Genomic DNA, 25,553 nt, shown 5'->3' on the forward strand with positions numbered 1-25,553 from the left:
CTTGAAGAGAACAAACTCCAAAGCAGAAATGGGAACCACACTTTTGCACTGGTGTCACAAATAAATAACAAGTAATAGAATTAGAATAGAATGAGAATATTTCAGCTGGAAGAGACCTACAACAATCATCTAGTCCAACCACCTGACCAATTCAGGCTGACCAAAAGTTAAAGCATGTTATTAAGGGCATTGTCCAAATGCCTCGTAAACACCGACAGCCTTGGGGCATCAACCGCCTCTCTAGGAAGCCTGTTCCAGTGTTTGACCCCCCTCTTGGTGAAGAAATGCTTCCTAAGGTCCAGTCTAAACCTCCCCTGGTGCAACTTTGAACCATTCCCGCACGTCCTCTCACTGGATACCAGGTAGAAGAGATCAGTACTTCCCTCTCCACGTCCTCTCCTCAGGAAGCTGTAGAGAGCAATGAGGTCGCCCCTCAGCCCCCTTTTCTCCAAACTAGACAAGCCCAAAGTCCTCGTCCGCTCCTCATAGGACATGCCTTCCAGGCCCTTCACCAGCTTTGTTGCCCTCCTCTAGATGCATTCAAGGATCCTACCGAGGGCTATCAGTACAGAGAAGTCTTCTGTGTACTTCAATGTTCCACCACAAGGGCTCAGATCAGCTCTCTTTGACTACTAGGTCAACACAAGCAGAACCCCTGGCGTTGGGACAGTACTAAGTCTTTACTTCTGCTGCCTGTTTCTTTTCACTTTGGTACACAGTTCTGGCAAGCTAATCTCCCAAAATCATCTTAAAACTTCACAGGCGAGATAAACAGGAGTTTGAGGAAGAGCTCAAAGTTCCTCCAGGCTTGGCGCATTGTCTCATGATTTGAAGGTCGTATGACAAAATCAACATGCAGTCTTCATTAGGTATTATTCTGTTGATTACATGGTGGTTACTAGGCCATGATCCTGTTTGTATTGACTGTCCTAACAGGCAAAGCTTTGAGCCTGCCATCTCTGGACCCTAAGGGTCAGATGGAGAATGAAAGGTAGAATAGGTATTTGAATAGAGAGATTTCTCCAGATACACTAGGAAATTCCTATGTTTATTTTTAAAGGCAAAGCAGCCATCACAAAATGGCTTAGGCTTTGCAGACTACTAATTCAAATGCAGTATTTTGAGACTCCTCTATACACGTATCTCCACACCAAGGAGCTGAAGATGTTACAGTCAGTGCGCACAGTGGCATTCGAATGCCATGCAAACCCAATTTCTTACTCAAAAGACAAGGAAAATGCAAATCTGATATTGTCCCAATTTCTAGTAACAAACAAACAAAAAAAAGTATCGAACAAGAGCTGCCTCTCTGCCATCTTCTCCTACACAGGTACACACCGCAACCAACAGCATTAACAGCTACAAAGAGGACTCAAGAATTAGTGCCACAAGTAGCTGACTATCACCACTGCCTACCAAGAAGCACAGTTCTGTTGTGCCATTTCTTAATGTGGGCCAGCACGGAAAGACATTGTCTTTTCATTTGTATGCTCAATTAAAAAAGAGGGCAAAACCAATCAAACGACTATGTGCAAATTCAACACTATGATATTTTGTGTGAATAAATAGCGACAGTAACACTGATCCCATAAGGTACAACGTAACACAGTTACCGACCTAGACATGAAGCAAGGTACAAGACGAGGAAGGCTTTGCAATAGGATGGCACAGAACGGCCAAGTGGTGCTACCAGATTTTTCTCAACAATTACTTAACCCTGACGCAAGGCAATATGATCAAGGTTTCTCTCGAGTTTCCCCCCTCTGTATTCTTAAATCTCTTTTAAAACTTACAGAATAAAAGAAAGAGAATGGTCAACTTTAAGGAAAAGCTCTACAGGCATAAGATACCAAAATCCAATTCTCTTATTTCTCAACACTGAAAAGCGTTCAATAAAAGTCTGATGCCACAGCAGTTCTGGTATTGATATTTCTAGTCATTTACGATGAAATCCACTTTTTTTTTTTTTTACAATAGGGTAATGCTAGCTACAAAAAGTGCAGAGAAAATGCCCACGTTTTTGCTATAGTATTTGTTACACATCCAGCCAAATTGTATTTCCTTGTGTATTTCCTTACAAGCCTGAGGAAAATCAGGATTTCAAACTGACTTCTCATCAATTAGCATTCTTCAAATTAGAACACAGACATTCTGTTTTACAGGAAGACGTCAGAAGCATAAAGAATCTAATGAGGCATCTATAGGAAAAGAAGATATGATGCTTAATAACACAGCATTTCTGAAAGGGCAACTAGTAATGTCTGCTTTCTAAATAAAGATAGATGCTACGGTTAGAGCCGATGCATTCTAAAATACCAATTCCTTTTTGACTTGGAGCAGATTAAGGAACATAATGGTGGAAACACAGATCTGTTCTCTCATCTACCCTCCAGACCTCTGCAACAATACAAGCACAGCTGTTAACCAGATGAAAACATGAAGGCTAGAGACAATGCAAGAATAAAGACACTAACATTATTTCCAATGCACCACAACATTAGATAACATAAGAAATTAGATCTGGAGTACATTATGCAATTATTTATTTCATGACAGAAAGTTCTAGCACCTGAGGAAAAACTAAATAAATACTTTCAGTTGGAAAGAAAAAGAGGTTAAAAAGTAGTATGTCTCATGTATTTCAATCTTCCATGTAGAAACTAGTTTTGTTGAAACCATATGGAAATGAAAAGCTCATCAATTAAAAACAGAAATTTAATAAACACAAAATATTTCCCAAATAAATGCCTGTGGTAATCTAATTTCTTGTAAACACTGCACTCAACATTCTACAAGACACCCAGATGGCATATTAACATTTCTGATCTCTTAAATCAAAAAAATTGAAGGAAATAGAGTCACATTATATACAACATTCATAATTCAGTCTTCTACATAGGCCAAGACTACGACTAGGCAGCATGTTTGACTTTCAGAATTATTGATTATGAAGTTCAATTAATGAAGTGCTTTAAGCAAAATCCCAACATCTAGGGTTCAAAATGAAACAAAAAATACACTTTAAATATAAGTCAGTTTAGAAGATTTTTAGCAACTCTATTAATGCCTAACATATACCAATACTTTTTAGACATAGAGAGAGGCGCATTGGTATCCCTGAACACAGCATATACCTTATAAATAACCCAGTACAATTAGAATGAATATTCCTTGAGTTTGTTAGCCATGTATAATAATTTCTTCACTCATCTATTACTACTATAGTTATGCCTTCTGAATACCACTTTACCAAAAAGTGGACTGTTAACCAAGTATAATAAAACAAGAAAACCATGAGAAGAACATGGCAATAAAATAAAAAAAAATACTTATCCCGCACAGAATGTACATTTAAGAAAAAAGTTTTCTGAAAACTGCCTTCCCTCCCTGCCAGAAAGCGAAGGTTTTATAATAAGACTTCCCTACCTGTTCTACAGTAATCAGTCCATCTGAAGGTTCAGATGCAGCCTGTGAAGGGAGAAGTTTACACAGTGTCCCTAAGAGCAGAGATACTTCCTTCATGCTTCTCCAGCAACATACAAGAACCATTTGGGCTGTGACATCACATGTTTGTCTTTCTTTACCTTAAAAATAAAAATCAATAAATGTAATAGCGTAACTCAAGGTTCACAGACTTGTAATTTAAATTTCATTTAGCCTGATCTTGATTTATGCCAGATCACAAAACACAATTAACTATGAAAAAAAAAAAAAAAAAGTCTAAACTTGTGAACCCAAAAGATAATTCAGTTCTGCTGACCCTAACTGCTCCACTCCTGAATACTCACTGTACTTTATTCCACTTGGAAAAGGCAGCAGTATACCACTTCACCAGGAAACTGATATTGTAAAGAGCAGAGGTCTTTTGGCCACAATTTGTATTCACCTGCACACTGAACTATACAAACACCTACAACTTCGGAGCCCAGGCTGCAACAAACTCCACGTCAATCATCAATCTGTCACTCACTGTATGTTACTCGGGTTTTAACCCATGTGCCATAGAAAGAGGCCTGGCAAAGCCATAAAGTTTTTAATGCAACAGCCCCATCTGGTGGCCACCGTGCCACTTCAACATATTTGCAGACATGAAACAAAACACATGGCCCAACCAAAACTATTGTAAACACGGGGGGGGGGGGGAAATGCAAGGAAAGAAAGTTCAAATATTTAAGACTTAAAAAGCTTGCATAACTATTAAACCTAAAAATGTACAGATATTCTATAAATTTATGCTGGCATACACTAAATACGCCAAAGTTCACAATTCCTTTATCATGGTAAGGCTCAATTTCATAGCTGCTATTCATGAAAGCAGACAAATACTATCTAACATTTTACCACGGCAATCTTTCAAACAGAAGCTTCTGCTTATGTAATTTCATCCAACAAGTTTTATTGCACAAACATATTCCCCACTAGTCTTGTGTACACTGGAGAGGGAAATCACAGTAACACCTTTCAACAAGAAACACATTAAAAGCATTGCTTGACAGAAAAGGTGTTAAAGATCACCTGGCCAGTGCAGTTAAGGCAATAGAGTCTAGGCCCATATCAAAACAACTAATTTTCACTTGTGCTGTAAGAGAGATTAACCACAATCTCCCAGAAACACAGTGAATTAGTCTTTAAAACCATGCCCATGAATAACTAGCTTCTGACAGATTTATTGAAGAAGTGAAACATTATATGGAGCAAGTAACGTCCAATTTCGATCACCCATGTAAAATGCCTGCTCTATAAAAAATATCTTGATTTAATTACTAATACAGCATTGGATTTACCTCTCATTTCTGTGCAAATATTTTCCATTGGCCTGTGGTCAGCCAACTTTTCAGACTCTACTTTGCAGTGTTCTTTCAAAATTTTTGCTTGCGTAAAATAATCGTTCGTGTCTTGCGGTTGTATCTCATGCAGGATCATCTGCAGACGACCTGCACTTTCTACACATTAAACAAGAGTAATATTAAAGATAGTTTTGTTTTTTACTTCCAGTTCTTTATACAAATGTAATTCATTTTGGGTATGTAAGTACAGAAGAAAGCTATTAGCACTAATAAACAAATATAAAACTATGGTGATTACAAGGATTAAGGAAGAAAGAAAACTGGACTTTACAGTCATCAGTTTTGAAACAGATGCAACAACACAATCTGCAAATGCCTTTTTTTTTTTTTTAGTGCAGAAGTCAAGACAACCTCTATCAGAAGTTACAAGAGTGGCTTAAGATTATGACATAAAATGAGAAATTGAAAGGGAGGGGTGCTAGCTCTAGTTCTGAATCGCTGTAAGACAAACAGAACTTCAGGAGCTCCAGATTTTAACAGAATTCTTTTTGGGTTTTGTTTATTTGCTTGTTTACCTGAATCACTATCCATTGGAATAAGACCCTCTGGTGATGAGCTCTGCACTACTGGTGATACTACAGCAGAGAGTTTGTATGACATCAGAATGAGCCTGGCCACCATTTCCTTCCATTCAGCTACCAATGTCAAGTTACTTAAAAAAAAAAAAAAAAAGTCACAAACAAAAAACAACACAACATGGATTAAAAATAATTTTATATTTAAAAGAACGAACTGAAATTACAAACACCTCTGCAACAGTATTTATGAAAACTAAAAATAGGGTACAGTTTGAAAAGTCGTAAGACTGAGTTTAACACATACAAAGGAAGTATCCAACAGCTAGCTCAACAGTGCAGCAGCCAGCAAGAGTTCTAAAACCCGCAGGTACTGGATTTCGTTACAGATAACACCGTATGCTTTTATATTTTCCTGAGCAGCTCTTCCACTGTGCTTAAATACAGAGTTACGACTTACTATTTAGCAGTATTTTTTTACTCACTTAAAAGGTAATTGCTGCAAAGCCCCAGTTATACAATGCACTCTCCCGTACATTGGGAATGATGCTGCGGCCTGAAGCAGAGACTTCTTAGCTTGAAATATTTCTTCTTCAACATTCACCAACAAAAGCTTGATAACTAAAATTTTAAAAAGTACAGATTTGCAGTATACATACATACATACATATATTGTACTTTCTAAGAAACAAATCTGCTTGGAAGAAATAGGAATAAATAAAGTCTGTTTACACAACAATTCATTAGAAAATACACAGCAATTTCCTTGTTTATGCTTTTCACTCTTTTGTAATTTAAAAAGTTATTGTTGATTTTCAGTTACCTAAACTCCAGCAGTATTAGTTATAATCAATTTAGTCTGTCTATCCAAATCAAACAGCAGCTGTGAAAAGCACAGCCCAGATCCTATACTCAGGGATAATCCCAGAGCTCATAATGAAGTCAAAAGAAGTTACCTAAGACATACTGAAAGTCAGACTTCACCCTTACAGCCAGGTTAATATAACAAACAGTTCAGTAGAATATTAAAGATTGGAAGTTTACGATTAAGTATTTGAATCTTACATTAACCACTAAAGAACCTGCCCAATTTTCAAGGATACATGTGCCTTTTTTATTTATATTTATACCATGCAGCATCTCAGTGTCAGAACCAGAATGAATTACAGACCCAAATAACAAATTACGGATAACTAACAACAGGAGGTTTCTGTACCAATGACACATGAGGTTACCCATGCATTTGCTTTATTTATGGCAAGCACAACCATGTCTCAAAAAAATGTGATTTCACTGCATATGAAGAAAGTATTAATAAGCATCTGTAGAGAAGCCAATAATGGCACAAAAAAGTATACAACAGAGTGTTTACTACAAGTTACATCCAAAGCTTTATTACAAATAATGAATTTAAAGATTTTACTTTTATTGCAAATTACAAAAGGTGGAGGAAGTCTGTTTAAAAAATTTGCCGAATCTGCCAGATCTAGAGCCTCTCAGCTTTCATCCAGAGGCACTAAACCAAATAAAAATATTCCACATACAAACAAAGCTCATTACTACAGAAATGTATGTGCAGGACTGCAAACCACTCAGAAAAATGGTTCCAAGGGGCAGCGCTGCAAATATCAAGTACGGGAACATGACACAGACCAACTACAGCTGCCTTCGCTCTGGGTAAGCGAGCTCTCAGAGGAGGCAGAGGTTCCTTTCCTGCACTTCAAGGGCACAGCTTCATCAGGCTAGCTACCAGGGCCTCAATGTCACTTTCCCTCGGATTAAAATAATAACAAAAGCCATCTTTGAAGAACATTCAATAGCCTTAACATGAACAGGACTAAATTAAGATCTTACTAAGGCACCTGGCTTCTTAACAGCAAAACAAAATATACTTAAAATCCTACTAGAACTAAGCATCTCTTACTCATTATGCCTCCTACCAAAAGCCTTAAGGAAAAGCAGTAAGGTTCCACATCAATATAAAAAACACAGGGGGTCATTTCCCCAAAAGCTTACCTGCTAAAGTGTTCTTCTCCACTGTACTTACTGATGTGCTTTCATCCATCTGGGGGTTATGTTCAACCCATTTCCCTAAACAAATATGCTGTAGTCCTTTATGATGTACTAAGAAGTTCAACAAATACGAAGCACTGACACAATCATATGGCTTGGTACTTGTGCTAAGATCCATTGCTGCTTGGAATAGACCTAGATTTTCAGAATCCTGAAAAAAAACAAACAGTATTGCTCATTTTATTGAGCTTCCATATTGATTTAATTAAGCTACTTCGCACCCTGGAATCTAAGAACCTGCTTTTCAGTAAGTTTGCTGGTATTTCTTAAGAAACACTTATTTTGTACACTGATCACCTTACACTCAAAACATGCATGTGTACGTATTTAGCAAAGATACAATTACATACACACTCAGGATGGGGACAGTCATTTATAAAGCAGTATTCAAACACACTGCACTTCACAGGAGGATGGTTTTGTTTAGTTTTGTTTTTCCAAAATGCTGTTTTATCTGCTAACTGACATCACAGAGAAGCATAGTCTATCAGGAAACAGTATTTGTTCACCAATACTTATGAATTTAAAAGTAACTTTTTATGAAGTAATAAACAGAAAAATCGGTATCGAGTCAAAAGGGCAAACTTTGGGAGAAATTAAAAAAGACAATCAGATAGCGAAATCTGAGACCAATCACAAAGGAAAAGAAACACAAAGCTGAATTTCTTAAAATGGAAGAGTAACCAAGTCAAAATGCTTCCAACCCTTACACAGGGAAGTCACAGCTAAGCAAGGAGCTTGCATTAACTATTTCTCTGATCGCTGATAGTCATACCCAATGCACCTCCCAAACTGCTTCACCCATTAGTGAAACAAGCCTCCGTAGGTAAGGGCAGAAGCTGTCTAAAAACATACAGAAGATGCTAGCAATGAACACTACTGTAGGCAACTTGGACCGACATCTAATTTTCAGGAATTACGCTTTCTACCTAACCCAAGTACCTGGTATAATACAGAACATTCGTTCTTCATGAAATTACTCCCTTTGAACTGTTTTTGATGGCATACCTGTAAATTAAATGCAACATCACGCAGTTTCATCAAAAGCCCAAATGCCAGAACTTTTACTTCCTCAAAAGTACTGGCAAAACACTGGATCAAAGTTCGGATACGAGTAGAATCCATCTCCTGATCCAACTGAAAAACTTGTGCCTGGCCTGTTCAAAGAAATCAATGCCTTACATAGTTTTGCTGTAATTCTTTCCAGAATAAGCACTGTATTCACATTTTGCTTAGCTATACTAAAAGAGGCATTAAAAAAATTTTAGCTAAAGCATTATTTTAATATTACTTACTTCTCTTAATAGGTCTTAAAATGCCATGTTTACTGTTGAAAAGAAAAGATTACCATATCCAAAATATGACTCTCAGTAATACAGAAAGTAACTTATTGCCAAAAGCAGAATCCCATTTATTCACATTTCATTCAGCATTGAAAATAACCTTTATTTTAGCTTTGCTTAAAAATTATTTTCCTGGAAGTATGTAATATTAGAAAAATAATTCCTCTCAAAAAAGGTTTAAAACTTCAGTGTGTTTTGGGGTTTGGTTTTTGGGGTTCTTTATGTCATAGGAACAATCCCCTAAAATGGAAGCTATTACAATTTTTTGCTTTTAATTTCTATTTAAAAGGAGTCATAACTTCTGGTGACTGACCTAATGCTGTAAAGAAGCCAGAAATTTTAAGATGTAAACAAGTGCACCACATTCCAGCACAGAACACAACAACAGCTAAAACTCCTTTACAGAAGTAATGTCAGGCTTCTGAAATCCTAAAGCTGCTATTGTAAACAACTCTCAATACAATTTTCTATTAAAAAAAAACAGCAACAACATACCACAAATTCATAATAATAAAATTGATGTGTTCACGATTTATCAGGGGTTTTGATAAAAGATATACCAAGAAGGCACTTTTTTTCTTCCCTCTCAAAATCAACTTTTATCTTACATGTCTCATTTCTTTAAAAAAAAAAAAAAGTTACAATTTAGGACTGAAAACCTACTTTTATGTTGGCCGTATGATCCAGAGACAAGATTTGGCAAGACCATCAATAATCCAAGGCTCTAACTAATACTTCTTAATGGAGGTTGTCATAACATTGTGAAGAAAATTCAAAATAACAGCAGCACAACATCATAAACTGTCCAATTAAATTGTTCCTTATTTAGTATAGTAGCATCATAAGGATATGCAAGCCTTTTCAATCTAGTTTTTATGGTCTCAACGTTTTAAATTACATATTACATATTACCAAGATGCTAAAAGAGGAAAAGGAGGTAAAATTATCAAATATATTGAATCTTGTCCAAAAGTTTTCTTCACGATAACAAAAAAAAATAAAATTGAAAAACCTTGCAAAAAAAACAGGCTATGCAAGAAAACCCCAATTTATGGAAGATATTCAACAGGCAATATTTGCATTTACTTCAATATTCCATTTTCCCATAAAACTTACTATCCTTCTTTCAGGTAAAATGAAAGCGACACAGGAAATGCCACAGAAATTAAGGACAAAGAACACCATTTTACTTTGACAGAAATTGACTACCTGGCATAAGAGAATCTTCTTTAATACCTCCCATTCCTACAGCCTATAAATTAGGCTTCTCACCTTTTGGAACAGAAAATATTTCTGCTACTGATCCTAAAATAGTTAGTGCAGAAAACCTGGTTGGGTGTGATGAACCGGGAAACAGTACCTCAAAAAGTCTGTCACATACAGATGACATGAAATCCTGAAAAATCACAAAAAAAAAATTTAAGACAGTTTACTTGCTGCCCTACAAACAAAAGTCTAAGTAACTGAATTCAAGACATTCTGCTTTACATGTTACCAAGAAATTATGACCTCACAGGTAATTTTTGGAAGAATGGGAGGCCTACCTTCATAGCACTGACGAATTTCTTGTTTCCTAGAGTACAGTGAATGCTGGAGAATCGCTTGTTTTTTTTAAAAAAAAAAGTTACCCTTTCCCACTCCCACAAAAAATGGCCATTGTATCAAAACCTTGAAAATGAGTTGAACAAGAAAAGCAGAACTCAAGACAAGAAACGGTTTAACACAGAGAAACTGATTATGTGAGCCTTCAAATAGGAAAAAAGGACAAATACAAAAGAAGCCTTCACACAGAAGTCTTTGCACTGAAGCTCTGTCATTCATTCCCTCACTGATCATTCTGGAAAGCTAGAAAAAGGCTGAAGCTCAAATGGATCCTTATTTCAAGCCCAAGTAACGCACATCATTTAAAACTTGCTACTGAACTGCCAGCAGCTGACAGGATATTTACCTGAAAATTTTAGTTTGAATTGTGGGTCCATCTCCAGTCAATCCCCACTTACTGCTGTTCCAGTTCACATCGTGGAGCAATCCCTCAGAAAATAACCTTTCTTGCTTTTGGACAAAATTAACCTTAAAGATACCCTCCAAATACTAACAGGCACTCAGTTCATGAGACAACAGTACATTTAGTCAAAATTAGCTTGCGTAAGTGCATCCAGAGTGGACAAGGTCTTCAGCACTGTTTTGCTTTACAAGTTTCTTCCTTCTGCACTGCACTATTTCCTAGCACAGACATGGCTTAACTTACCCAGAGGTGTTCTCAAGAACACTGAACTATCTTTCAGAAATGCTATCTCACCCCTTATATCTGCATCTCTAGTAGTCTAACTTACCTTATATTGCTGCAAAATCCCCACAGGATGCCTTTTAGTTGAGTTTTCAAGTAACTCTTGCTTGGTTTTATTTTGCTCCAACTTATAAAGCACCTGGGAACTTTCTTGTATCCTGCAAAATAACTTTTAAAACAAAAGCAAAACATAGGTAAGGCAAGAATCACTGACAGTTAAATAAGGGAAAGCGGGATTTTCAGCTTATTTTCCAGATCATATTGCTTGTAATTTTTAAAAAGTTTGCATACGGTATGACACAGAACAGAACCTCTCTCCACTCCAAAACTAAGTTTTTTTCTCCCTATCTCTTTTGTGACCAAGATTTTACCACTCCTTCTGCACCTCCAACACCTTCTTCCATCTTCCTCCTTAAATTCATGCCTAGTCTTCTCCTCCCACCTCCCCATTTTCTGTGGAACATATGTTCCCCTATAAAAAAAGCTCAATTAATGCATGTAATTTTTATAGCTTCAGTGTCTCTTACAGAGTTTGACTCACCTCAGGAGTGCTTCCCCCAGCTCTTTTATTACCCGTTAGTATTATTTCCTTTCTTATTACACTCCCTCTAACACAATTTTTCCATCTCATATTCCTCAGTCTGCACCAGGCAAGAATGGAAAGAGATGGACTTCTCTTTTGTTTCTGCCAAACCTATTCCCTCATTTTTCCCGTCTCAAATTAATTATTTTCTCCTTCCACACTGCTTTCTTTTGCCATTACCATCTTCCAAAGCATTCTTCATACATACATGGTTTCCTCTTTTATCCATATCCTTCTCCCATGATCTACATGTGACCTTGGCAACTTCCACAATGTTGTCACACTCAGTCCCTGCAGACTGTAACAGCACAGCCACATGTCATGCTGTTCCCTTAATATTCCTCTACCTGGTCTTCCGAGTCAGGTTGCTGAGGCTCATCAAGTGACTGAATTTGCCTGAGGTCTGGTAAGTCTACATAAGCACACTCTTAGTCCACAACAAAGGCAACACGAGGTTCATTGCTTACTCTACGGCACATTGCGTTGCTATTGGTAAAGTATGCATACACTAACAGATTAAGTAATGCTCACTACCATTCATGATCAAGTTACTGTACCTATCACTTAATTTATCCTTGCCTGTGATGACCTATCACCATTCAGTTGGGTACTGCATACAGCATAGTCTTGGTCTTAGAGCATCTACTCTTTCAGATGAGCAACTTCATAACATACTCAGAATTTTTTTAAATGCTATATAACTAATATAATAGGCACATTAGACATTGTTTATAGTTTGAAATTACCTTTCTCAGTAAAGAAGCTATCTGTTGCCTTACTGAAGGAGACTGGCTGTTCAAGTTGTACATCATAAAAAACTGAATGAGTTGCATTTCTTCCATAGACACTATTTCGGTGCTACGATGAGTTTCACAAAGTAAACCTAAAGCATCAATGCAAACCTGAAAGATATTTAGATGTTAACCGCAAAAGAGTTACAGGCACCTATGATGATGCCTTTGTTTTAAAACAATGCTGACACAGTATTTAGAATTGAAGCAATTCTTCTAATTTAGAGACACACACACACAAAAAAAAAGACTGTCCCCCTACCTGATTGTGCTGATGAACTAGACCCTGTTTTATACATTCAGTTGATACAAGACCGTTGCTCATGATATTTGAAAATTCCAGGTGTCCATGAGCCCTGGCTGTTCTTAGGCATGCCATTAGTGCCCCGAGAGCTCCTCTAGTACTGCGAGAGCCTAAAGAAAATGAAAACCAGTAGTAGTTAGTTTGATTAAACAATGTACTAATTGCAATGCCTGTCAGAAACTCCCATACTTCCAACACATGACCCCTATCCCTCTTTTATTTTTTTACCGCATAAACCCCAAAAGACAGCATCTGTCATAGATTAAACTAGTTCTAAATCGCCTTGTTCCCAAAAAGTTTTGTCTTGAACATGTCATACAAAAAAAGGACCTTGTGAGGTCTCACAAACCCTTCTTTTAGAATTACACTAAATTACGTCAAAAACTACAAGAGAATCATAACTCTTATCTCCACATATTTGTAACAGAAAACAATCTGTAAAGCCCTGTTACTCGACACACCTGTGTAAGAATTAACAGCAGAACAGAAAAATAGTAGGAAAAAGTACCTATATGTAACACAGCTTGGCATGTAAAGAGAACAGTAAAGCACCCACAGTTAGAATACTAATTATTTTGCTCATGACATGTAGACACATTTATGATTATTATGAATTCCACTTCGAAATACTAACAGCAATAACAACTATCTGGAATTTTTCTCCCAAATTACTTCTAATAATAATAGATCAGAAATCACATTTCTGAGATTATTTTTTTTTTAAAAAATCATAATTACAAATACGATATTTATTTTCTTACCTAGATTAGCATCTGCAGAAGCCTGAAGAATTCTAATCATGTAGCTCAGACTGTCAGGGCTACATTTGAGCAATTTTGGTAAATAGTAATCTATTATATAAGTAGTTTGGTCATGGTTCCCTTCACACAGTATTACTAGAAGAGGAGAAACCCAGATGTCATGCCACTGGTCAATCCAGGTGCTTTCTGGAAAACTCAAAGTAAAATGGGCTTTGTGATTTGTAAACATGGTTTCCAAAAGATCACTAGCATAGGGGGCAAGAGACTGATCATTCATCACATCCAAGATTTGTACTGGAATTGTTCTGTCCAACTGTAGTATGTTTTCAGTGCCCACACACTCCACAAGACAGCCAAGAGAAGCATATTTCCCTTTTACATGCCATTCCAAGCTTAGTAAATGCTTCATCAGCCTTGCAAAGAATGGGTCTGATTTTTCATTGGATCCAGTAATGGTGGTTCGGTGTATCTGAAGAAGATTCTTGAATATCAGTTTGGTTTGGTGTCTAACAGCATCCAGAGGGTGTTCCCAGTGTGTATAAATGTATTCCAGCAGCTTCCCAATTACGTCCGAGTTCCCATTAAGTTTGATTTTTAGATTTGGGGAGCCTGAAACAAGGGCAGCCAGTGCAGAATTAGTCCAAATAGCAAGGATTCTAGACAAAGACGTTGCCATACTGGATTCTTTCAACCTTTTAGAAAGAAAAAACAAAAAAAGTTCATTATTTGCATTTGTCATTTTTTTCAAAAAATAATTTTTTTATTTCAAAAAATCATTCATCACATTAGTTTACCTCACACTAAAACAGGTAAGGAGACATTAACCATTCACTGAAGAAAAGGAACTAACACAAAAAGGAGGTGATGAATTGGATGTTGCAAAGAGTATGGTTACTTACCTGATATGCTGTTAACTGGTCACAGCTAAAACCCCTAAATATGGGGAAAAGAAACCTGGCAAGCCACTACACTTGCTATTTTAAAGCTAAAACTTAATACCCACATGCTAATATTTGAGCATTAGGTTATTGCATGCTTCTTGAAAATATAAGGAAAACTTTTCATTGCCATATAAAACCATAAAAACTGAGTACCATATGTGCAAAAACAAAATCACAAAACTGACCTCCAAGGCATGAACAAAGGTGGAACTGAATACACGTTTTAATCTCCTATCCAATAGTGCTGGTAGTCCATTAGATGCAAGCAGTCAAAGCTTGCAACCAGAAAAAAAACCAACTCATCTTACTTAAAGTATTCCACTCATTGGCACACTTTGTTTTCTTCTGTACTTTTAAAAGCATAAAAGGTGATGTCCTGAAACTGAAGTTTATCTGTATACGTAACAACTGATTCGGCCACACCTTACCATCAGGTAGCTGATAAACTAATCCCACGTTGGAGAAACAAAATTTCATTTCAGCATGCAAGAGAAAATTGTAACTTAGCACTATCTATGCAATATCAAGATAACATGTCTTTCAAACTCATGGTTTTCTGAATATAGTAAAAAGATGAGACAATCTGTGGCACAAACTAATATCATTACACTGAAAACATCAAAGAGGTATTCCACCGGGACCATATAAGCTGTGCAAAAATACAAGTAAAAAGATCATCCCCTTCCTCCCAAACATGAAACAATACAAATCAGAACAACAGGCTTACTCTGAACTCAAAGACAGCAAGACTGATGCGATATCGAGTAACAGTTTCTCTCCGTTTTCACCCATGCTGCCATTTTTCCATTCCAGCATAGCCAGTGCTCCATGGCAAAGAAAGAGAAGGACCGAGTCAGGGAGCTCTTCCGTACACAGAGTCCCACAGTTACTCACAAACCACGCTGGCACGCCTGCATGTTTCACTGACCCAAGCAGCAAGCCACTGACCTGTAATAGCAAAATAACACCCATTACAGTATCTTAGCACAGGGGAAAAGCTATTTTGCGCATAACAGAATCTCAGAAGATCTGAAGAGATTTCTGTTTTCCATTATTTTTTACATTGTTTTTTCTCAAATTCAAAACCTTAGTCTTATTATTTCATACAGCAAGGAGAGAATAAAGGATTTACACTCCAGCAAAAGACTGATACAGAGGCTGGCAAGTCCTGCTATCTGTATCAGCAAAGCCTCTGAAAAACACTGGTAGCACTGATTAACGACACTATGACATTTCACAGTCTTTAGCGAAGAAATACACTTACCAAAGAAGGTAATTCTTCAACTGGCTCATACATAGCTTTAGTAAACAGAATAACAGCCAGTCCTGAGGTAGCCTGAACAGTTTGCAGGAGAGTTGCTACATGGCAGAGAAAGGTATTTTGCATTAGAGTGCAGCAAACATTGTGTGCTAGAACTATGTATCAAAATTATAAAGATGGTATTGAATTTTCCTAGACTACTTGTAGTTGTATAATGACAAATCTGTAGTGTCCACTTGGATCACAAGTATTAACAAATTTATACTCCAGTGTAATAGGAAACTACTAATACCTTCTAACAGATAGAAAATATAGAACTGCCCAGTAAGACAAGGACGACTGTGGCAGAGCCTACTGACATTTATATTAAATTCTACTGTACAAAAATATCTAAGAAGCGAACATAATTAGTTATAGTGCACCAATAAATAGTTCTGACAGCGTAATTCATACAGATACATAAATTTTTGGAGGCAGATATTTGGTGAGTCTCAAAAGTATTTGTTAGTTTCTAAATTATTAGTAATAGCGTTTACCTTGGTTTTTTGTAGTAGGACAAGTTAAACTCTACACTCCAAAATTACAATCTACAAATCATAGCTTGCTGAAAGACCTACTACTGCTCCCAGTCCCATTAGTCTCAGCAGTTCAATTTCCATTCAAGGTAAACTAAGTTTTTATATATACAGGTTGTGTTTACTACAAAGACAACAAGACTGACTTAATAAAAATATTTGGTTTCGAATGTTATTAAACTTACCATCCATTAGAAAGTTTGTGGAGCTTTTCAGTAAACTACACATACTTTGCCAAACAAAAGATTCCTGGTGTTTCCAAAGACGTCCCTGGATATTTTCTTGTAATTTCTGTACAAGCATCATTGAAACTTTAATGGCTATCAGTAAATCGTGCATCAACTGAGTCTGAACAATACGATTTCCATGATTCTTTCTGTGGAGAAAAAAAAAAAAAAAGAAAAAGACAAACATACACACAAAAAGGAAATGAAAATCATTCTTCACCATCCCCAGAAAACTACATTCTGCCAACTTCAGACAGAATTAATGGTAATAACTAATGTATTGTTTGAGTTGATCAGATATGTAACTATAGGAACACAAGAAGCAGACTCAAGGGCAGAGTTTTAAAATGAAGTTAAACATAATGACAAATTCTGCCACAGTTTCTGCAGGTTCCTGCGACAAATTTTCAGTCATTTGATTCTGCCTGAGCAGAGCTGAGCTTTTCCAAAAACTTTCCAAAAAGACGAACCGAACACAGTGCTGCTCCTTTCTCATTTTTCAAGCAGTTCCTCCATGCACGAGCGTATTTCTATGATTCAACTTTCTTCTAATGTGAAGACAGACAACACGTAAACTTTTCATGTGGAAAACACTCCATTAAGCACCCTTCTCCTCTGGGTACATGATGAGAGACCACAGTGAAGAGGCTTTACTTTATGCAATGCTAGAAAATGTCAAGACATGACTGCTGTGACAGACTAAATATATATATCAATACTGAATTAAACACTCATGGGAAGTGGGAGAGTATTACTCTACCTGAATTTTAATAAGTGTATCTATTAATTACAGTGTTCAGTCACAATTCAGATAGTGAAACCACAACTCAAAGGCCTCCCTCAAAAGTAGTAGTTCTAACAGTATCAGCGCCCTAAATATTACCACCTTTAATTTTCCTCCTTTCCTCTCTTACTTTGTATCATCATATTGCCACAAAAGAAAAGAAACTCATCAGCAGTTTTTATTTAAAATATGTGTCATTGTAAAATGACATTCCCATCTTTCATCAGCGTATGGCTATCAAAGTGATATTCCAAACCATACCAGATTATCTTGCAAGAGTGAAACAAAACCAGATAAAATACAGCTTATATTGAATTCACTTGCCTGTTTTCTTCCTGTATGCCAAGCAGTGACTTCTGCAGAAACTGAAGAACTAGTGAAAATAATTGTTATGAATTTATTTAAAAGAGAAATAGAACAGAAAAATTCCAGCAATCACACAAACACATCATACACAGACACGACGAACAGTTATCCATGCAGAGGTGTTTCTCCCACTCCATGAACAAATTCAACTGAAATTACAGTGCAGATCCAAAGATGCAATGCTAAAGCAAAATCTCAAGCTGTTTTGCGACTGCCTGGTGCAAAACATGAGTTTCCAACCCACTTGGCCTAATCCTGTGAGGTGTTGAGAGTTCTGGTTCCTCAATGAAAAGCTGAAATTACCAAGAGCTAAAGCCAGAGCAGCAATAAAAGGTCCACAGGAAGCTGTGAACATTATCTGCATGCTGAGGGCACAACATGTCAAGTTACCCTGTATTACCAGCAGATCAGACCTCTGTCAAATTATTGCCAAACAAAATTCTTGCCACAGCAGGCCTAGGCTTGCTATGGTCAAGACTGGCTGTCAACAGCTCAGTGTTACCACACCCAGCTTCATCAGGGACAGAGAATACTTCCCGTAAAGTAGCATCGACTTCCCAGCCCTTGAAGAATAACTCACTAGTACCTTTCCAGATTTATATCTAGGGCTGCTCAACAAAGCAAGACTGACCCCTGGAAATTAAAGGTACAAATCAAGGGAAAGTCTTTGACAAAAAAGTACCATGTGAGGGTACTAGTTATTAAAAATTAACCAGGAGGAAATTAGATCTGATAGAACTTTATGCCTACCTCATGTTACTTCTTCACACACAACCCTCCCCCCAATAATCTACAATGAAACTTATTTTACTTTATACTTTACCTTCTTCAAACAGGTTCTTAATACTCGCTCTACCTAGAAGAAAGAAAATACATTGTAACTAGTGAATACTAGCCAATACAATCTATTTTTCACAGATAAAGATGTAAATACTACTATTAAGTGCCACACCAAGATGCAAAACAATGTTGAGCAAGTTAAACCTGAAGACAATGTATTCAATGACATTGTACCTAAGCTGAAGTCCTCCATACAGGAAGCAAGGTTGTCCAGTACTTTTCTGTACAAATATAAGTCTGTGGTTTTCAGTTCTTCCCTAAGGCAGCATACAAAGCTTTGTACAGCTAATGTCATAAATTCTTCAGGAAGACTGTTTAGTGAACTGCAACAGCAAGAAACAGCACAATCAGTTAGCTCACACTGAAGTGTTAAATATCCACTTCACTAAAGTCAATGACAGCTAAAACTCCAATAATAGATAGATGTTGCTTGCCACATGAAAGCATATTCTGTCTTAAAATAAACACGCACGTTCTAATTTTGCAGCTAGAAAACCTGTCAAAGGGGTGCAAAGCTCTGGCATGCAACCAAATACAGGATGGAAGCCCTGCTTCTCTCAATGGGACAAGAAATGTTTTCAGACATAAAAATGAAGACAGCTAAGCACTGCATCCTTAAAATGTTAAGGCTGTAATAAATTCACTAAAGAAATACAACAGTAGTTTTGCAACAGAAAAATTTAATTGCAATAAAAATGGGCGCAAGAAAACACAGTTTAGTTACAATTCCTCTCAGCAGCCTTCTCTTTACATTGTCAGAGTTGAGGCTTTTTTTAGCAGAAGTATTTTAAATTTCTACTTCAATATTGGATTTTAAAATTCAAAGTTCTAATTACATACTATGTTGTCTTTCCAGTAATGAAACAGATCAATATAATACTTCACTTTAAGATTATTTATCCAGTGATATATTGTATTATTTATAATTAAGATTTTTAACTAAGCAAGAAAGAAAAACAGTACATATTCACGTATCAGTATCACAAATTTTCAGTAATTAAACTACAACAACTTGTAGTGAACAACAAATTACTGACTTCTAGATAAGGAGAGCACTGAAAAAAAAAAAAAGGTTTATTATTCAATTTTTTACCTTGCTAATACTTTTTTCAAGGGATTCTTCGCACCCAGTGAAAAATATGTCTCTCCCAAAATATCCAAACAAGCTTTAACCATGGGATCACATGCAGAGTTTTGATCCATCTTCTTTACCAATGGCATAATCTATAATCGACAGAACACATGATCAACAAAAACTCCGGATATATACCCTCATCATTAACAGAGGCAGAATTCCCTCTCGTCCAAGTATATGGCACAAAACTGTCCTCTCCTTACCATACCCTGTTGAGTTTCAGGTGTTGAATAACGTTCCAGGAACACCTCTGATATCAAAAATACATACATAGAGAATAGAAGACTTGGTATCACTTGCCTTCCCTCATTTTCAGTAACTGTAGCCCTTGCTAATTTACGTACTAGAACTACATTTCTACCTAATGCACGTGCAGCAGCAACAACTGCTTTTTACCTGTTTCCAGGAATGTTTAAAACATTACAGAGTTTACTTTAGAATTGTATTTCCCATTAACAGTGCACATGACACGCTGTCAGTTACCAAAAACCACACTAACAACAGTGAAGCCTTACTTGTTTAATACACTGGATCTGCTGGATGCCATTGCTCAGCTGTGCACAGTGCAGAAGCAGAGATGCCAGGTTTTGCTCTTCAGCCTTTGAAAACCCTACGTTTGGAGGAAGAGTCTCTTTTTAGAAAGGAATTACAATAAGCAGTATAAACAATACTTTACAATACAATAATTTATAATAAGAAATCACTGCTTAATTCTTAGGTTTTTTCCTGTTCCAGTTTCTACTGGTGCCACAATCCTTTAAGTCACCTTACAACACCTTAACATCAACTTTTTTTCTAACAAACAAAAAAACCCGCAAGTTTCACTGCAATGTAATAGTAGGCCTCATCTTCAGTATGAAGACCAGTTTCACAAAAATCACAGCATGGTTGAAATTGGAAGGGACCTCTGGAGGTCATCTGGTCCAACCCCACTGCTCAGGTAGCAGGCTGCCCAGGACCACGGCCAGATGGCTTCTGAATACCTCCAAGGATGGAGACTCCCCAAATTCCCTGGGAAACCTGTGCCAGTGCCCAGTCATCCTCACATTAAAAAAAGTGGTTCCTGATGTTCAGAGGGAACCTCTTGTGTTTCAGTTTGTGCCCATCACCTCCTGCCCCATCACTGTTCAACATGGAAAAAAGCCTGGCTCTATCTTCTTTATGCCCTCTTTTCAGGTATTTTTTTTTTTTTACACATTGATAAGATCCCCCTGAGCCTTCTCTTCACCACGCTGAAGAATCCCAGCTCTCTCTTGCTTTTCATCATACGAGGGATGCTCCAGGCCCTTCATCATCTTAGTGGCCCTTTGCTGGACTCTCTACAGTATGTCCATATTTCTTGTACTGGGGAGCCTGGAACTGGATGCAGCACTCCAGGTGTGGCCTCACCAGTGCTGACTAGAAGGCAAGGAGCACCTCATAGTAACTTCAGTATACAAATATAAAAGAGCATTTGAACAGTATCTTTAAAACAAGTTGACCACAGAAAATACAAAGACTGGGAAAATACACTCGAGATGATCTCCAAAGACCCCTTCCGCTCAACCGTTCTGTGACTCTTTGAAATTCAGTGTTATTCCACATATTAAGGCTAGTACTTCAGGTAGCACTGAATTACAGGCCTGCAAGTGCGATCACGAGTAGGACCTTCTATCACCTTCACACCAACGATAAAACAAAGCAAAGAGCTTTCGAACCAAAGACACAGTGCTCTAAAGGATTCTTTTAACTCTGCCAAGGTAAGAAGTCATTGTCACTACAAAATAAAAACAAACCACAAAAGATGAAACACATCTAAAACCCACAAAACAAAAACATTAGAAATAAAACATAAAATAGAAATAAAACATAAGAAAAAAAAAAACAGATCAATTTCAGCAGCCACTCATATGCATTCTACTAACAGAAAAAGAAATTACACATTAGTTCAGAAAAAAAAATCCCACTTACTCTTAAGTTTTTCGAGCTGCTGATGATCAAGAAAGAATGCATCTACCTGAATTTCCTTCTTCTTCTTTAAAACCATTTTAGCTGATTAAGAGATACCTGCTCAAAAAAAAAAAAAAAAAGACACATTGGTTTAAAAGGGTAATTGCAAACACTTCCTATGACAATAGTCTTTTCACTGTCCTGAAATAACGTTTATTGCATTATCTATGTAATTTTTTTTTCAAGATAATAGCTCTCTTTAATTTTATTGACTTCAACTATTTCAAGCATTTTGTCCAAAATTCACCCAGACTTCATGGCACAAAACGGAAGACACACAAAGCAGGATTTCAGGGTTTGCTGGATGACCAACAAACTGTCTCACTGGAGTTTTTACTGCACTTGTTGTGTAGTCTGTGGCCTGCCCCTGGATCAGAGTTTGAAGATATCATGCAGAAGGATGGGAATTACACCACAATACTTCAGTTGCTCTGTTTTACAGTTCAAAACCCATTTAACTTGCATTAACGTAAAGTTAGAACTGCGTAGCAAAGCAGTTTTGTTTCTTTGCAACATATCAACCAGTTCTGCGTTCACTGTAACGGCGGTTACAAATATCAAGCTATTTTTCTTCTTTAAGGTAATGGCAATTTAATGTACGCCGCAGTTTCACTGACTTAGGAGCTTGTTACCACAGAACAGCTGAGGCTGGGAGGGACCTCTGGAGGTCATCTGGTCCAACCCCCTGCTCACCAGGGCCACCTGGAGCCAGTTACCCAGGACCACGTCCAGGTGGCTTCTGAATGCTTCCAAGGAGGGAGACTCCACAGCCTCTCTGGACAACCTGTGCCAGCGTTCAGGCACCCTCACACCACACCTGATGTTGAGAGCGACCCTCCTGTGCTCCAGTCTGTGCCCGCTGCCTGTCCTGGCACCGGCCACCACAGAAAAGAGCCTGGCTCCATCTTCTTTGCACCCTCCCTCCGCAGGTTCACAGACACTGCTAAGATGCCCCGATCTATTACCTAGTCCCAGTAAGCAGTGATTAGAAAGCTTAACTCCTTTTATTTCCTTCTAAAAACAGGCAGCCTCAGCCCTTTTCCCCCGGCAGCGGTAACACCGCCGCCAGCCAGCCCCGCCATCCCGCCAGCGGCCGCAGGGGGACGCGAGCCCGACCGGCAGCGCCTCGCAGGCAGATGCAGCCCGGCCCCGCCGCCGTGCGAGCGCTTCACCTCTCCCTGGCCGCCCAGACGGCCGCAATAACCCCGCGCCCCGCAGCCGCTCCCAGCGCGCCGCCGGGGCCCCGGCCGGGCCAGGCCGCAGCCGGCTCAGGCGCAGCCCCCGGGGCCTCCCCCGCCCCGGCGGCCTCGCAGCGGGCGGCAGCGCGGGCCCGGTGCGCAGCGGGCCCTGGGGAGCGGGGGGCCGCGGCACCGGCACCCGCCGGGGGAAGCGGCAGGGCCGCGGGGCCGCCGCCACGGAGGCCGCGGCGCGGCGGGGGCCGACAGCAGAGGGGAAGCGCAGCGCCCGCCCCTCACCCCGGCGGAGACTCACCCACGGCCGCCGCCGCCGCTCCCCTTCCCGGGCCCGCCCGCACCACGTGCCGCCGGGGCCGCCCGCCGCCAACCAGGGCGCGGGGGCCGCACCCGGGCCGCTCCCCGCCCCCCGCCCGGCCCGGCCCGGCCCGGACCCCCGCAGCGGGCCCCGGCGCCGCCTCCGGCCGGGAGCGGGCGAGCCGGCGCTGGCGGGGAGCCCCGGCAGGTGCCTCGGCGGCGCCGCCGTGGGGTGGCCGCTGCGGGAGCATCGCCCTTAGCGGCGCTGGCCGCGGCGGGGAGCCGGGCTTCTGTGGAAAATACTTGTCTTAACAAAAAGGCAAACCAGGGCGGGAGTCGCTGGCCACGGCTGGCTTTCCTTACGCTGAAATGTACTCCTGACTTTGGGAGAAACTGGCGGTCGCCTCGATGCGCCTGGTGATCGCAACAGCTTGCGTTTCTCTCTGAGCAGCTGCACCCCCCGGCTCCCCCCGCCCCTCAGTTCACAACTGCAAACGGAGGCCGCCTCCCTCGCCGCCCGCTTCGTGGCGGGCCCGGCCGCGCGCCGGGCCTCGCGCCGGGCCTCGCGCGCGTCCCTCCGGGCGACTGCGCTTCGGGGCCCGGGGAAGCGGGGCCGCGGGAAGCGCCCAACGCGAATCAAGCTGCTCCCCTCGCAAATTCTTCCTTCCCTCTTTCCTCCCCTTTTTTCCCCCCCAAGGAGCAGGAAGAGGTTTGAATAAACGCTTTGCAAAAATCCAATAAACTTCACTTGAAAAGCGCCCGCCGTTTGTTTCCTCTTAGCCATCTATCCCGATCCTTTACAGCAGTCCCTAACGTGTCAGTGCCTCCACATTTTCTTAAACTGTAAAATAATTAACAAAAACCAGTTACTTTTTTATATACAAGCATTTCATTTTTAGCCAGAGCAGATTTTTTTTAAGTTTTCAACATCGGTGTCATGTGCCTCTCACAACCCCTCCAGCTCCCATACGAATATAACGGAAGCAACAAGTACATAATTTGCAAGCAATAGACTACCAAATGGGGATGGTCTTTCCCAGGTCCATGAGCTGTATCTAGCAAAAGGGAAATCTCGCACTCATTGTAAAAATGGTTATTGCAAAAGTGGTTATTGTAGAATGCCAGCTCAACGCAGCAGTCATGCTTCCGTTAAGATTTAAGGATGATGATGTTTTGGTAAGGAAAAGGGGGAACACATAACAAAACCCATTCCTTGCCACTTGACTTTCACCCAGCAGTGATTTTCTTAGCAATCGAAAGCAGCCTGAGTCCATGAGAGTCCGTTCAGGAATTTCAACAAACTTCTGGATCCCCCTTTAACACTGAAGTTTCACAGTCCCTTCTGACTTCTGACACGGTAATGGACAGAGGAACTGAGAAAAGGTTCAACCATATTCAGACGCATGGAAAATAATTTAACCTTTTTCTCTGTTGTTTGGTTGATTTTCCCTCTGGTTTGCGTTCAGCCGTTTCTACGAAACTGACACCGCTCTTTGGCACTATGCGTTGCAGTGACCTACGTAAAATGCTGGGCTCTCCAGCTTGAAGAGAGGCTGAATGCTCCCATGTGATTTCACCTTCCAGCTACATCAAACAACGCATCCTCATTTAGCGTAAGCAAAGTCTCCGACAAGCTAAGCCAGGTCCCCAGCTCCTTGTGCTCAATTCGAGACCTGCAGATTTCACATTCAATGGGATCCTCTTCCGACAGGTTCCCCAATTGCAGGGGAACCCTTTCCAGGGTTGCAGCTCTGTGTATTCTCACACAGCTCATTTTCTGTCCCACCAGCGATAACTTTCCAGCAACTTCCTGCTTTCCAAAGGAGCTTTACTCTCCCCAAGTTTTTTCAGTTAGAGGAAGCATCGATGCCAGGGAGCTGTCAGGTAACACTCGAAGAATCCACACTTCATAGTGCAATGTACAGCAAAGAGTCACCTCAAGAAATTAAACCATAGCATGCAAGACCCACACACTAATTGCTCTCTTCTCCAAGAGCGCCATGTTTCCAGTATCCAAAATAACTTATTTAGAACTGGCTCACATACCACCTCTGAGCAGCTCACCAGCCATGGGTTATTAGGCTGAACTACCTTGAAAAGTTAAGTCACTGTTTTCATCATTTCTATTCTGCTGGTAAGGAGCAACAGACCCTTGAATTACTCCTGTCGTGGCTCCGCTGTGCTCTGCCGTGTGCCAGAGATCTTGCAGAGACCAAGAAAGCAATCGCAGTGTTAGAAATTGCTAGGGAGAGACTACAAAACAAACTAGAAAACATCACTATGTCGCTGTAGAAATACATACACACTTTGACCTCTACGGGCAGTGTTCATCCCTACACCAAAGCAATATAATAGGACTGCCAAAGGTGTGAGGTAGGGTAAGAAGGATGGCCAAAGGTAGAGAGGGGCTTCTCTGTGAAGCCATTATCTTCACTCTCAAA

General features: G+C 39.6%; 1 protein-coding gene across 1 annotated transcript in view; it reads right to left on the reverse strand.

Annotated features, from left to right (window-relative positions):
• THADA (THADA armadillo repeat containing) overlaps positions 1-21,659 on the reverse strand; it is a gene marked incomplete at its 5' end in the record, with an annotated part of 164,022 nt that extends 142,363 nt beyond the window's left edge. The window contains 20 exons of the mRNA XM_082305213.1: positions 3,427-3,584; positions 4,785-4,943; positions 5,363-5,499; positions 5,848-5,983; positions 7,379-7,586; positions 8,444-8,592; positions 10,051-10,174; positions 11,112-11,234; positions 12,395-12,550; positions 12,702-12,853; positions 13,505-14,196; positions 15,173-15,393; positions 15,710-15,804; positions 16,467-16,653; positions 17,613-17,665; positions 18,482-18,514; positions 18,673-18,821; positions 19,592-19,722; positions 20,149-20,243; positions 21,584-21,659. Of these exons, the coding sequence (XP_082161339.1) occupies positions 3,427-3,584; positions 4,785-4,943; positions 5,363-5,499; positions 5,848-5,983; positions 7,379-7,586; positions 8,444-8,592; positions 10,051-10,174; positions 11,112-11,234; positions 12,395-12,550; positions 12,702-12,853; positions 13,505-14,196; positions 15,173-15,393; positions 15,710-15,804; positions 16,467-16,653; positions 17,613-17,665; positions 18,482-18,514; positions 18,673-18,821; positions 19,592-19,722; positions 20,149-20,243; positions 21,584-21,659 (3,234 nt within the window). The remainder of the gene's footprint in view (positions 1-3,426; positions 3,585-4,784; positions 4,944-5,362; positions 5,500-5,847; positions 5,984-7,378; positions 7,587-8,443; positions 8,593-10,050; positions 10,175-11,111; positions 11,235-12,394; positions 12,551-12,701; positions 12,854-13,504; positions 14,197-15,172; positions 15,394-15,709; positions 15,805-16,466; positions 16,654-17,612; positions 17,666-18,481; positions 18,515-18,672; positions 18,822-19,591; positions 19,723-20,148; positions 20,244-21,583) is intronic.
• Between the last annotated feature and the right edge of the window lie 3,894 nt (positions 21,660-25,553).

This window comes from Platalea leucorodia, assembly GCF_965183815.1.
Source record: "Platalea leucorodia genome assembly, chromosome: 3".
Taxonomy (NCBI): domain Eukaryota; kingdom Metazoa; phylum Chordata; class Aves; order Pelecaniformes; family Threskiornithidae; genus Platalea; species Platalea leucorodia.